At 36.2% G+C, this 14762-nt stretch overlaps 1 protein-coding gene across 1 annotated transcript in view; it reads right to left on the reverse strand.

Annotated features, from left to right (window-relative positions):
* The window catches only part of LOC127858137 (alpha-aminoadipic semialdehyde synthase, mitochondrial-like), a 35726-nt gene that overhangs the window by 16937 nt on the left and 4027 nt on the right, over positions 1-14762 (reverse strand). The window contains exons 5-14 of the mRNA XM_052395094.1: positions 14502-14648; positions 13748-13826; positions 12970-13097; positions 12018-12292; positions 11484-11595; positions 10521-10580; positions 6581-6651; positions 1940-2061; positions 1213-1453; positions 755-863 (exon numbers count right to left, since the gene is read on the reverse strand). Coding sequence (XP_052251054.1) covers positions 755-863; positions 1213-1453; positions 1940-2061; positions 6581-6651; positions 10521-10580; positions 11484-11595; positions 12018-12292; positions 12970-13097; positions 13748-13826; positions 14502-14648 — 1344 coding nt within the window. The remainder of the gene's footprint in view (positions 1-754; positions 864-1212; positions 1454-1939; positions 2062-6580; positions 6652-10520; positions 10581-11483; positions 11596-12017; positions 12293-12969; positions 13098-13747; positions 13827-14501; positions 14649-14762) is intronic.

A 14762-nucleotide genomic window follows, 5' to 3' on the forward strand; every position in this document is an offset into this window, starting at 1 on the left:
CATTGAGGCCATGTTTAAAAAAAAAAACGGAACCATTTTCGAACTCGTCAAGATATCATTAGAACAAATGTTCTTACCAAGTTTCATTAAGATCTGACAATAAATGTGACTTTTAGTTAGAGTGTACAAGTTTTTACTATAGCCATATAAGAAAAAATGCCCCCCACCCACCCCCCGACGGCCATGTGTTTCAAGTAACTGTGGCCATTTTCGAACTCGTCCAAGATATCGTTAAGACAAATCTTATGACCAAATTTCATAAAGATTGGACAATAAAAGTGGTCTCTAGAGTGTTAACAAGGTTCTACTACAGCCATATGTAGCAATATAAGGCAAACTGACCCGCCCCCTAGAAGCCATGTTTTTCAACAGACCAGAATCATTTTGGAACTAAATCAAGATGCCATTGGGATGTATGTTCTGACCAAGTTACATGAAAATCGGACCATAAATTTGGAATCTAGGGTGTTAACAAGGTTTTACTATAGCCATATATAGCCTTATTAGAAAAAATGCCCTGCCCCCTGGAGGCCATGTTTTTCAAACAACTGTAACCATTTTCGAACTCGTCCAAGACATTGTTATGACGAATCTTCTGACCAAATTTCATAAAGATTGGACAATAAATGTGGTCTCTATAGTGTTAACAAGGCAAATGTGACACCGAATGACGAACAACGGACAAAAAAATAAATAAAATATCTTCTCCCATTCCAATATTTTGTTGTTTGTAACAAAATGTATAGCACCCTACCTTGCCGCCTGCTTTTTTCACTTCATCAAAGCACTGCATAGCCAGCATGTGGTCAATACCAGGATCCACTCCGACCTCATTCACAATCGTCACATTGGCATCCAAGGCTCTGAAGTCACATTCATGGTCATTCAAAATACCATACCATCTGTTTACTCATATGCATTTTTATTAATAGAATTTCATTATGCTTCAACTTAGCTAATTTTGAATCAAACTGGGAAACAATTCATGCCACCATTTGATTGCATAACAACGTCTATGACCAGAAATTTAAGAAAGCATATTTTAATAGTTACGCTCCTGATTTAGAACGACACATGTGGTACAGATTTTCAATGTCCATGGATACTATCTGATATGTAACCTTAAGTAACACTTGCAAACAATGCAAAGATACTCTAAAACAAATGGCATGATGAAGTCAGAAATCTAATATACAGAAACATATATCTCACGCTTTATGTAGAGCCTTCATAGCAGGTGACACATAGCTGGCGGTCACCATGTTTCTCTTGTGCTTGATGCAATACTTGGCAATCTCCGGGTGCATGAGGTAAGGCAGCAGGCTGACAACAATGTCGTGATCCGGCACAAGTTTATCCAGCTCCTCCTGGTGCCGCATAATGTCCAGCAGCATAATGTCCACATTCGGACATCGAGCCTCAATGGAGTCTAGCTCTTCTTTGATTTGAGAAACTGAAAAGATACAAATAATATTTCATAGGAATAAATGTTTGCACAAGTGGTGCAGCCAAAAGTGAATTATATATATTGTCTCTGATCACAAGTAGTGCAGTGATAAGAAAACCATATATATGATCTATAATCACAAATGACTAAAAATCTGTAAATAACTGACACCAACAAATTTCCTTTTGATATAATTATTTTCAATCATTATGTTTTTTAATAATCATCGCTGTTTGATAACGTCAAAATTATATTTTTATTTTACAAAGCTGAGTTCAACTTTCAACTTAATAAAAGGTCAGTTTCACTGCATATCATTTTTAAAACTTTCATAAACATACAACAGTTCTTTACTCCCTGTTCTACATGCGCACCAAAAGGCATTTTTTAATTGAGTAACATAAGTTGACCGCAGACGAACATTATCTGGAGCAATATGAAAGAAATTCAATGAGGAAGTACATCTGTTTGCATGGCTGCTGTTTTACCTACCTACTGTGACCCTGATATTCTTATCCCTGGTCAGGTACTCCACTGCGGGACCAGACACATACCCAGCCCCCAGTACCAGCACCTTCTTCTGATTGGGGACCACACGACTCTTCTTGGCAGACCTGATATCAGGACAGGGCATATATTTATATGATCTTTAGACACATTTTACTGTTTGAATGAATTGTTTCTATTACAAATATGTTTTTATTATCAATAAACAGTATACAGTATACAAATAAACAAATAACATTTAAACCTGACAAAATTAACATTTGATTCAGTTTTTGTGCTGATCTGTTTTAGAAATTAACTAAAATTCACACCTTTGTAAATGGGTTCTTAGGAATGATAAATTTCTACAGTTTGTTTATAATTGCAATTGTTTGCCACTAATATATAATTAGCTAAATTGTTTCTAACATAACTATGTCTATAGCCAAATCTGCTTATTCGAGATCCACTATTTAATTGACAATTTGCAGGCGCACTGTTTCTCTCACAGTGCCATAGAGTTTGCACAACAGGCATTCATTTTTTAATTGACAGGATGATGGTGGGTTACGCTGACGTGGACCTTTTGACCATAACCCATGACACATTGAGTACCACATTATGCAACATATTTCTTGAAATAAACAAGAGGGCCAAGATGGCCCTAGTTTGCTCACCTGAGAGAAGTCGGTTCATTCAATCTTTACCTAATGTCAAACTTGACCAAGATATTGACCAGACAAACATCCTGGTCAAGTTTCATCATTATTGAACCAAAACTCTGGTGTAGGGAGTTTTTTTGTTTTGTAAGATTTGAAATGGTGACCTATATTTTGAGTTGACCCCCCTTATCAAACATCAAACTTTGCTTACAAGGATTTTGTATGATATAATGAAAATTTGGACAATCTAAGGGCAATAATTATGGCATTTATTATGTGATTTTGCTCATCATCAAACTTGACTGAGATCTTTCAGCAACTTTGATAAAGAATGCTTGAGAAATGTCAATGCTAGAGTGTTTACAAACCAAATGTGGACGGACGGACAGTGGACAAAGACCAATCCTAAAACCTCACCTGAGCAATCAGGTGAGCTAAAAAGTGTTTCACCAATCTGAGCCATTTTCCAACTTGTCCAAGAAATCAATAAAACCAATGAATTGACTAAGTTTCACGATGATTAGGCAAAAAATGTGACATCTGTAGTGTTCGATCACAAGGTTTCTCTCTATATAGTCACATAAGGAAAACTGCCCCACCCCCCTGGCAGCCATGTTTATTGACCCATTGGGACCTTTTGCAAACTCATCTGAGATATATATAAAACAAATCTATTCACCAAGTTTCATGATGATTGAGCAAAAAATGTGACTTCTAGTGTTCACAAGCTTTTGTTTACTATATAAATATAAGAAAACTGCCCCCCCTCCCCCCTCATGTTCACATGTTTTCACTTTATACATATAGAGAAAATGCCCCGCCCACTGGCGGCCATGTTTTTTCACCGATCTGGACCATTTTCAAACTCTTCCGACATATCAATAAAACCAATGTTTTGATTAACTTTCATGATTGGGCAAAAATTGTGACTTCTCGAGGGTTTACAAGGTTTCTCTATAGCAATATAAGGAAAACTGCCCCGCCCACTGGCAACCATGTTTTTCAATGGACCGGAACCAACATATCATTAAGACAGACATATAGACAAAGTTAAATGAAGATTGGGCATTAAAAGTGATTTGTACAGTGTTTACAAGCTTTTCCTTTTTTATGACCTAGTGACCTAGTTTTTGACCAAGCATGACCCAGTTTCAAACTCAATCGAGATATCATTGGGACAATTCTTCTGACCAAGTTTTATGAAGATCTGACAATAAATGTGGCCTCTAGAGTGTTTACGAACAAATGTGGAAGGACGACGGACAAAGACCAGTCACAAAAGCTCACCTGAGCAAACGCTTTGATAGAAGTTATAGCATTTTTTGAAACCTAAACGCAGATTTCGAAACCTAAACGCGGACCATAAGTTCAAGGTCAAGGTCACAGGCATCAAAATTTGTGTGCATATGGAAAGGCCTTGTCCATATAAACATGCATACCAAATATGAAGGTTATATCTCAAGGGACATAGAAGTTTTGAGCATTTTTCGAAACCTAAACGCAGATTTCGAAACCTAAACGCGGACCCTAACTTCAAGGTAAAGGTCACAGGGGTAGAAATTTGTGTGCGTATGGAAAAACCTTTTCCATATACACATGCATACCAAATATGAAGGTTATATCTCAAGGGACATAGAAGTTATGAGCATTTTTCGAAACCTAAACGCAGATTTTGAAACCTAAACGGGGACCCTCAGGTCAAGGTCACAGGGGGAAAAAAAATTGTGCGTATGGAAAGGTCTTGTCCATATACACATGCATACCAAATATGAAGGTTATAACTCAAGGGACATAGAAGTTATGAGCATTTTTCAAAACCTAAACGCAGATTTTGAAACCTAAACGCGGACCTTATTTCAAGGTCAAAGTCACAGGGGTAAAAAAATGTGTGCGTATGAAAATGCCTTGTCCATATACACATGCATACCAAATATGAAGGTTATATCTCAAGGGACATAGAAGTTAAGAGCATTTTTCAAAACCTAAACACAGATTTCGATACCTAAACGCAGACCCTAAGTTCAAGGTCAAGGTCACAGGGGTTAAAAATTGTGTGCGTATGGAAAGGCCTTGTCCATATACACATGCATACCAAATATGAAGGTTGTTTCTCAAGGGACATAGAAGTAATGAGCATTTTTCGAAACCTAAACGAAGATTTCAAAACCTAAATGCGGACCCTAACTTCAAGGTCAAGGTCACAGGGGTAAAAAATTTTGTGCCTATGGGAAGGCCTTGTCCATATACACATGCATACTAAATATGAAGGACTTGTATCTCAAGGGACATAGAAGTTATGAGCATTTTTGGAAACCTAAACGCATATTTGGAAACCTAAACGCAGACCCTAACTTCAAGGTCAAGGTCACAGGGCTAAAAAAACGAGTGCATATGGAAAGGCCTTGTCCATATACACATGCATACCAAATATGAACGTTATATCTCAAGGGACAAAAGTTATGAGCATTTTTGGAAACCTAAATGCAAAGTGTCGGAAAGACGGACAGACGGACGGACGGACAGTCCTATCACTATATGTCCCCATTTCTTTGAAAGGGGGCATAAAAACAAACAACCTCGAATAACAATTAACACATAAATGAAACACAACTACACTGTATTATTATGAAAACATGAATAATCAAAGGGGAGTAACTACTGTAAACTTAAATGCAATATTTAGAAGAGTTGTCTCACATGTTACATGACCTTAATTCATGATTGTTTGCAAGCCTTTTTACTATATAAATATAGGGAAAACTGCCCCGTCCCCCTGGCAACCATGTTTTTCAACAGACCGGAACCATTTTCGAACTTAACTCACATATCTAGGAAACAAAAGTTCTGACAAATTTCATAAAAATTGAGCCAAAAATGTTACTTCTAGAGCGCTGACATGTTTTCACTATACACATATAGAGAAAAATGCCCCGCCCACTGGCGGCCATGTTTTTTCACCGATCTGGACCATTTTCAAACTCGTCCGAGAAATCAATAAAACCAATGTTTTGACCAACTTTCATGATGATTGGGCAAAAATTGTGACTTCCAGAGTGTTTACAAGGTTTCTCTATAGCAATATAAGGAAAACTGCCCCGCCCACTGGCAACCATGTTTTTCAATGGACCGGAACCACTTTTGAACTCAACCAACATATCATTAAGACAAACATTTTGACAAAGTTACATGAAGATTGGGCATGAAATGTGACTTCCACAGTGTTTACAAGTTTTTTCTTTTTTTTGACCTAGTGACCTTGTTTTTGATCCGGCATGACCCAGTTTTGAACTCAACCGAGATTTTATTGGGATGAAGCTTCTGACCAAGTTTCATGAAGATTGGACAATAAATGTGGCCTCTAGAGTGTTAACAAGGCAAATGTTAACGGATGGACGGACGTACGACGGACAAACACCGGTCACAAAAGCTCACCTGAGCAATCAGGTGAGCTAAAAACACAAATTAACTGTCTATAATTGTAAGTGCAATCAAAATTATCATCTTTTGTTAACCTAAATAATTTTATGCTAACAAATGTAAAACGTTTTACAGTAAGGGTTGAACATCAAAAATGCTTTTTAACAATGCTCCATGAAAACCAGGCTGAATGGATGTGCATAAAGTGTTTCCCAGATTAGCATGTCGTTTGCACAAATTATTTTGAGAAAATGAGCCAATCTGCGCAAAAAGAGAAGAAGCAGTGATTCATACAACTAAATATCTGCATATACATTTGGAGAGCTGCAGATAAACCCTTATTAGAATCAAAGTGAAAAGCAAACAGCATTAATCCACAACAGCCTGCGATTAACTTGCTGCTACAGAACATTCTGTATCTGAGGTTTAAAAAAAAAACTTCAAAACTTAAATCTTTCAAAAAAAGTCTTTAACTTAATTTGATTTTCTACAAATTGGAGACAACAAATCGGCAAATCTGCTTATCTAAGCAGTAGCAGACTAAAAAGCTGATCACTTCTGTACTTACTGATTCTTCTTTCTCAGCTCAGTGATATATGCAAAGTTGGGAGTCAGTCGGCCGTTAGAGGCTATCACCGCCTGGAATGTGCACATGGACACAAAGGGTAAATACAGGTCAGCGGACTTATTTATAAATATTCTTATCATTTTCTTAACTTGGGATGAAAATAAGACAACATGTAAATATGTGTTTGAAAGAAAATCCAAGATAATGCCTAAAATGATATGTTTCTATGTTGAGACAAATTTTTAAAAATTCAAGGTTTTCCTTGAGTTTCAATTTTAAATTCTTTATAAAACAATATAATTCTGCTTTTGATGACTATGTACACAGTCCATGAATTCATTTCTGTTTTAAACGATTGAGTAACATAAAAGAATAATTACTATTACAATCGATCTTTAATACAACAAATTACAAATATAAAGCCCGAAGTAGATAAGTGACCCCTGTGACCTAGTTTTTACCTGCCATAACCGATGTTCGAACTTGGTCTAGACATCATCTAGATACAACTTCTGACCAAGTTTGGTGAAGCTCTGATGAAAACTACTTGAATTAGAGAACGGACAACATGCTGAATGTTTAAAATGCACTAAGTGACCCTGTGACCTAGTTTTTGACCCTGCAAGGCCCATGTTCGAACTTGGCCTAGACATCATGTAGATACAACTTCTGACCAAGTTTGGTGAAGATCGGATTAAAACTACTTGAATTAGAGAGCTGACACAAACGGACCGACAGACCGACCGACAGACAGACAAGCTCCCTCCTATATACCCCCCCTAAACTTTGTATAACAATCCAAATAAATTTTGTTTTAACAAATGTCATGACAGAACACCTTGACTGTTAAGGTTTCAAAAAATACTAGGAGCCTTCAGTATGTATGTGAAAATAAGTAAGAAACACACTTGTAATTAAATAATGAAAAAAAAGGCATCTGTTGATAGGAAACAGATAACCCCTCGTTCCACTTTTGCTTTCAGCATTAATATTGACCTATGAGATAGGTAGACATGTGAATGGTGTTACAGATGACATGTCGTCTAATAATGGTCTACAATTGTGAACAGCAATTTTAAAATCTATGGATATATGGTAAAGTTCTGGCTGAGACAGTAATTTTTAAGCTGTGTTAAGGCGATATATGACCTATGACCTCTAAGTGTGACATTGACCCTGCAGGCAGGGATTGTGTTGTTACACGCTGCACAGTGTCTCATGAAGGTTTACATTTTTGCTAAGTTACTTTTAAATACCTTAATATTTTGTAAAGTCAATGTTTAATTTGAGGACAGACAATGTCATACATGCACTTGCTTAGTTGTTCGATAATGAGCTATGGAACATAAGAGTGTTTTTTTTTTACTGCACTTACACTATCGAGGCTCTTTCAATACAATGTTACAACAAAAACAATGACAAAAACTATTGATACATGAAACCTCTTGCTACATATTTGAGCATTAACCATTTTGCAGGTGTCTGCATCTATAATTTTTGAAATTGCAAACTATGTTTTTTTCGAAAATGAAACCTGGGAATTGACTACATGAATATTGCTGTGTTTTCTGTATGCAATTGTAAACTCCTTAAATTTTAGAAACAAGAGGGCCTGAAAGGTCCAACGTCGCTCACCTGAGATTCAAAGGAACTGACCTGTTCTGTGCAGCCCAAGATGTCATTAGAACAAAATGTTCTTACCAACTTTCATGACTAATAAACACCCTGGCAGCCACGTTTTTCAACAGACCAGAACCATTTTCATACACATCCAAGATATCATTTAAACAAATATACTGACAAAGTTTCATGAAGATTCATAAGTCCATATAAGGAAAAATGCCCGGCCCACTGGTGGCCATGATTTTCAAGCAACTGGAACCATTTTCGAACTTGTCCAAAATATCATTGGGACAAATCTTCTGACAAAGTTTCATGATGATCGGACAATAAATGTGGCCTCTAGAGTGTAAACAAGGTTTTACAAAAGCATGATATATAGCCATATTAGGAAAAATGCCCCGCCCCCCCAGTGGCCATGTTTTTTAAGCAACCAAGCCATTTTCGAATACATCCAAGATATCATTAGGACAAATCTTCTGACCAAGTTTCATGAAGATCGGACAATAAATGTGGCCTTTAGAGTGTAAACAAGGTTTAAATATAGCCATATAAGGAAAAATGCCCCGCCCCCTGGCAGCCATATTTTTCCACCAACCGGAACCATTTTTTAACTTGTCCATGATATTATTGGAATGAATCTTCTGACCAAGTGTCATGAAGATCAGTCAATAATTGTGGCCTCTAGAGCGTTAACAAGATTTTACTATAGCCATACATGTATATAGCAATATAAGGAAAAATGCCCCGCCCCTTGGCAGCCATGTTTTTCAAGCAAACGTAATCATTTTCGAACTCATCCAAGATATCATACAGACCAATCTTCTTACCAAATTTTATGAAGATTTGACAATAAATGTGGCCTCTTGAGTGTTAACAAGGTTTTACTATAGCCATATAAGGAAAACTGCCCCGCCCCCTGGTGGCCATGTTTTTTCACCGATCTGGACCATTTTCAAACTTTTCCGAGATATCAATGAAACCAATGTTTTGACAAAGTTTCATGATGATTGGGCAAAAATTGTGACTTCTAGAGTGTTCACAAGGTTTCTCTATAGCCATATAAGGAATACTGCCCCTCCCCATGGCAGCCATGTTTTTCAATGGACCGGAACCATTTTTGAACTCAACCAACATATCATTTAGGCAAACATTTTGACAAAGTTACATGAAGATTGGGTATCAAATGTGACTTCTACAGTGTTCACGAGGTTTATCTTTTTTTTGACCTAGTGACCTAGTTTTTGACCCAGCATGACCCAGTTTTAAACTCAGTCGAGGTATCAAAGGGACAGTGTTCTGACCAAATTTCATGAAGATCAGACAATATATGTGGCCTCTAGAGTGTTAACAAGGCAAAATGTTGACGATGCACGGCGGACAAAAGGCGATCACAAAAGCTCACCATGAGCACGTTATGCTCAGGTGAGCTAAAAATATTCATATTGTCTGAAATCTGCTTGCATAATTGTTTTGTATTTGTACACACTTATTATATTTCATTCACAAACTTAATGGGATTTTAAAGATCAGAGTTTAAGGTTTCTATATTGGTAATTTTGGATATCTACACTCTATGTCAGCACATTAAATTGTGAAAATTTGGCAACATGCCAAATCGTCTGCAAGGTGTATTGACAGTGTGAGAGGTGGTAACTTAAACTGTACGTCTCATCAAAAAATAATTAGTCACTTGATTATAATCAATTTAAGAATTGGAACTTATTTTAGAATCCAAGCAGAAACATTTGGTAACACAAACATATTTGGACAAAATAGAAATTAAAATAATACAGATAGGCTTTCCATAACAAAACCTGTTATTTTATTTTTTACTTAGTTCTTTTAAAGAGAAAACAATAAAGTGTAAGTAAGCTGTTATTATCATCGTAGTTGTCCATTTTTACCTTTGCTAATTTATAATGCTCAAGTAGTACACAACAGATAATTTTGAGTGTTTTTTTTAAAACCTGTAATACACTTGAAACATCTAAAAATTCAACATCAGGAAAATGGAAACAAATTGTTTGTTATATTGTGTAAGGATTATAATTGAGCCTTGCACTGGGAAAATGGGGTTTATTGCATGTGCGCAAAGTGTTGTCAGCCTGTGCAGTATTGTATTTTTTGTTTAAAGGCAGTCCCTTCGTAGCGATAATCCAGTTTAAGTAGACAGTGCTGCCCCTGATTAAGTAGCGATAATCCAGTTTAAGTAGACAGTGCTGCCCCTGATTAAGCCCCCTTTTCCCAGGGCAAGGCTTAAATCAATAAAGACTATAGTCTCATTAAACATATCTATGTAAATAGACACTATACTTACATTTTTCACAGTAGGTGTTGTATCAAAGTCCTCAAACGAAGTTTTGGCATCTGATCTCATCTGTAACATAAACACTCTGACTCAGTAACCATGCATCATTAACCAAAGAAGTTTTGCAATAGAAGGACTTGCTTACAGATTTTGGCATGTTTTGAATTTTTACATTAAATGCTTTAAATGGATATATGTTAACATTGAAACTAAAGAAAACTCCAGTATAAAACAAGAATACAATTTAAAAAACAAAAATTTATTCCAACCTGGGATCAAACAAATGAATCTTTGGGTAAAAGTCTATTTGTTAAACCACTCGGCCAACATTGCTGATACAGTATATCTGGTATATTATACTTTTAACAAGCAATCAAGATAGTGTCACAAAATATAATTATAACAACAGAACTCTCAAAATTATTCAATTCTTTCATGTTTGTAACACTTCATAAATTTCAGTTTTTAAATTGTTAAAGGGATATTTTAAATCATAATAAATGTGTAGTATCAGTGTTTCCTCCCAAATAACACAACTAAAACAAAAATATACAAATTTGAGACATTTTTATTTTTATTTTGTCAATTTACCAAATTGTTAACAGGTCCCTTTAACTTGCACATAATTTAGATTATTTTTAACTACCGTTAAATTACTGATTGAATGTTATGTATATTATCAATAAAGACAACGTCATGTAACTATAAAATTTAAAATTTATCACAATAACATGCAAGCCTTCAAAACAAATGTTACAGTAGAAACAACAGTTACTGAATTATGCCCACACTGTCTGTTGACCTCTACATTTGACCTGTATCCTCAAACTGACATGACTGGTTTCTAAGTGACATGCTGTTTACGCAGAGTTTTATACACTTTTACAATGACATCATTACACCCCTAATTTTCAAAATTGTGTGGTCAACTATGCCTAGGTTAAACACTACCATGCCTAGGTTACATATTACTATATCTGGAATGTAGGGTAGCAGCAGGCTCCCGAAGTACTTAGTGGCCTCCCTTGGCATCTGGGCAGGCATGTTGTCAATGGAGCAGATCAGCACACCATCCCCCTTAAAACTGAAGTATGAAGCAGGCATACATAAACAAATGAGCCTGTCTCTGAGAAGACGGGACTTAATGCTTGCGCCTTAAGTGACGTCCAAGATAAGGATGTGCATTCCGCTTAGACTAATCAGGGACAACACTTTTCACCTAAACTGAATTTTTGTTTCAAAAAACTTCTTTAAACACACAATGCCATAGGAAAGAGTTGTCCCTGATAAGCCTAAACAGATTGCACAAGCCCCTCTGGACGACTTTTTACACAGCTGCTATAAGCCCCATTTTCCCATTGCTCAAATACTGAATAAATTATAAATAAATAATTGACTGATCAGGGTTTTGTTTAAACAATTTTGGGAAAAGCATGTATCTCAAAAGTGAAAGGTCAGAAAAACATGTAGGATGAATGGTCCACACACCAAAATGCATTTACAAACCTTTCGGTTTCCTGATTCAGCTCCGCATCATAAAGGCAGAATGGCTTGTCAATGGTCGTACATTCCTTCATGAACTCGATCGAGCCACCAGGATCGGCTGAGATATCACAGAGGGCAATGAGACGGTGAGGTAACTGGGGGCAACCCATGCTGGACGGTAACCATGGATACTGCTGGGACTTCAAAAGGGTCTTGGCATCGGGGATCGTGAGAATTCTGGGTGCTCCAGGGGCCCAGTAGATGCCATTGATGATGCAGGAGGAATACGGGGCCACCTGGTTTTGACAAAGCACGAGGTTTTTCATTATTTATATTGCTTGTTTTTTATATCAAATTAAAGTCATGGATATCATCCTGTAATAAGGGATGTAAAAGACTTTTAGAGGTTGTTGTTACAATTGAAATGGAGGTCAGGGGTTTGATCCCCAAGCTGGGCACATTCTTAGGATTTTTTCACAGAACACCAAGTACCAAGGAGACAACTGACATGAAAGAGGCAATGGTGTCCAAATAAGCCTTAACCCTTTATCACTTAGATACGTATTTTGACGTATTTGTAGTCAATAAGAAAGGTATATTTAATTTAAGACCTTTCTTACTACATTCAAGTAATAAAGGCTTCATCTCGAACCTTAGATACTGATGAGCAGCAAAAAGCATAAAACTTGAACAGATCGGAGTCACTCCCAGGCTGTTCTTGTTTTATGCTGTTTGCAAAAGCCGTTTTCACTTAGCTTCTTATGTAGGACAGGGTTAATCTAAAAACTATATACTTATACTAAACAAGTAGTTTTGGTTTCCAAACCAGGTGAGTCCAAGTTCTCTTATTGGCAAACATTTTCAAATTTAATCTTACTTCTAAGGTAAAGAATTAGCTGTGGTAGTAATTCAGTTCTATTTTTCAAATAGGGTAAACACATTTTGAATGAAATTTTAGAATCCTGGTCCTTACCTTATGACTGAAGACAGACACATAGCGATCGGGATGTGCATCAAACTCATCAGCATTAAACTTGCCTCCTTCTATCCTCACATAGTGATCGTCTCGACTCACCTCGCACCCATATACCTTCTTCAGTGCTGAAAACAGCAGTGAGATGATGGCTGATTATATAATTATTCTTTGCATTCCAGGAGGTTAATATTGAAATATCAGTGACTTAATAATGATAAATCACTGTTTATAACTTTGGAAAAAATATTTAATGTCAAATTATCAATTCTTTTCATAGTCTCATAAGGTTTTCGAATCCATACAACTAATAAAAACGTCATCAACAATGCAGGACACAAACAATGTTCATGATGCCATGACAACATTATAACTGCATAACTCTCCAGTTAAACCCTTTTAACACATTAAACTGCAGCATAAATAAACATATTTTTTTATTTTGTGAAAACTTGTCTATTAAAATCTATAATCTACTGCAAGTTTTTGTTTTTTGTTTTCTTGTACTTCTTCTTTGAAGAGTGAAAATGAAGAAATTACATGTGTATCATCAATTTTTTTTATCCATGAATCTTAGAGGATTTTTTATTAAAATAAAAGACCTAATTGCCACATGTTGCATATACATTGGGTAATCAACTGGCTTTACAAATAAACTTTTTACTTATAAAATTAAATTCATAAATCATAAAGTTGAAGGGTCTTAAGTTTAATTTCCGAAATAAAAGAGCAGGTGACAGACAAGATGTGTCAATTACAGCTGTTTGAATCAACTTACATCCTTTCTTGGCCACTTTGGGCAGGTGGTCGGGCTCAATATACTCGTGTGGGAGTTCCTGAAAGACTTCTTGGGCACCCTGTGGAGAGCAAAATTATAGTAATTATAGGATAGTGTTGCATACAGGTTTATTTAAGCTATGTTCTAGGAAAACTGGGCTTAATGAATCTGGATAAAGTGTCGTCCCAGATTAGCCAGCGCAATATGCTCTGGCTAATCAGGAAAGACACTCTCCCCTAATTTGGATTTATGTTTTGAATAGACTTCCTGTTAGCAAAAAGTGCCATTAATGCAGAAAGTGTCATCCCTGATTAGCCTGTGGGGACAGCATAAGCTAATATGGGACTACACTTTACGCACATGCGTTGAGCCCAGTTATCCAAGCCCAATTCAAGAGTGAAAGTGAAAAGTAATCGGTGAGTGATATAATCGGCGAATAAAATAATGTTATTTGGGCTAGTGTTATGAAATTCCGCCTAGTGAAACATAATTAATGCTGGTAGAATGAAATTATGTATATAGTGATGCTAATTAAAATCTCAACTCTTTATGATTCCATTCGTATTACTTGGTTGTGTTGTGGATTTTTAAAGAAAGTATTTTTAAAAACCCGAAGCAATGACAAATTGGCAAAATAACATCATTAGATTGTTTAAATGTCTTAAACACACAGTGTTGAAACAAAGATCAGGTGAAACAAATTGTATGCATAATAAGAGAATGAAATTTACAATTACTCTTTGCTTTTTCATACCTTTGAGACATTGCCCGATCCTGTGAATATAAACGTCAGTGGTCCAATAGATTTTGGCATCCTGCCAAGTGCGATTTCGTAGCCCGCATCTCTAACAGCCTGTCTTGCAGCCTCGCTGTTCCTATAGTTGTGACTGGGACCGATATGCTGCAATAATCAGAGACATGGTTCTAACATGTTGTTAGAATAAAGATGACATAAAATGTCTTCAACTGCTACAGATTAAATATATGACTGAATCATTAATCAAAATACATAAGA

The sequence above is a fragment of the Dreissena polymorpha genome, chromosome 1 (genome assembly GCF_020536995.1).
Source record: "Dreissena polymorpha isolate Duluth1 chromosome 1, UMN_Dpol_1.0, whole genome shotgun sequence".
Lineage (NCBI taxonomy): Eukaryota > Metazoa > Mollusca > Bivalvia > Myida > Dreissenidae > Dreissena > Dreissena polymorpha.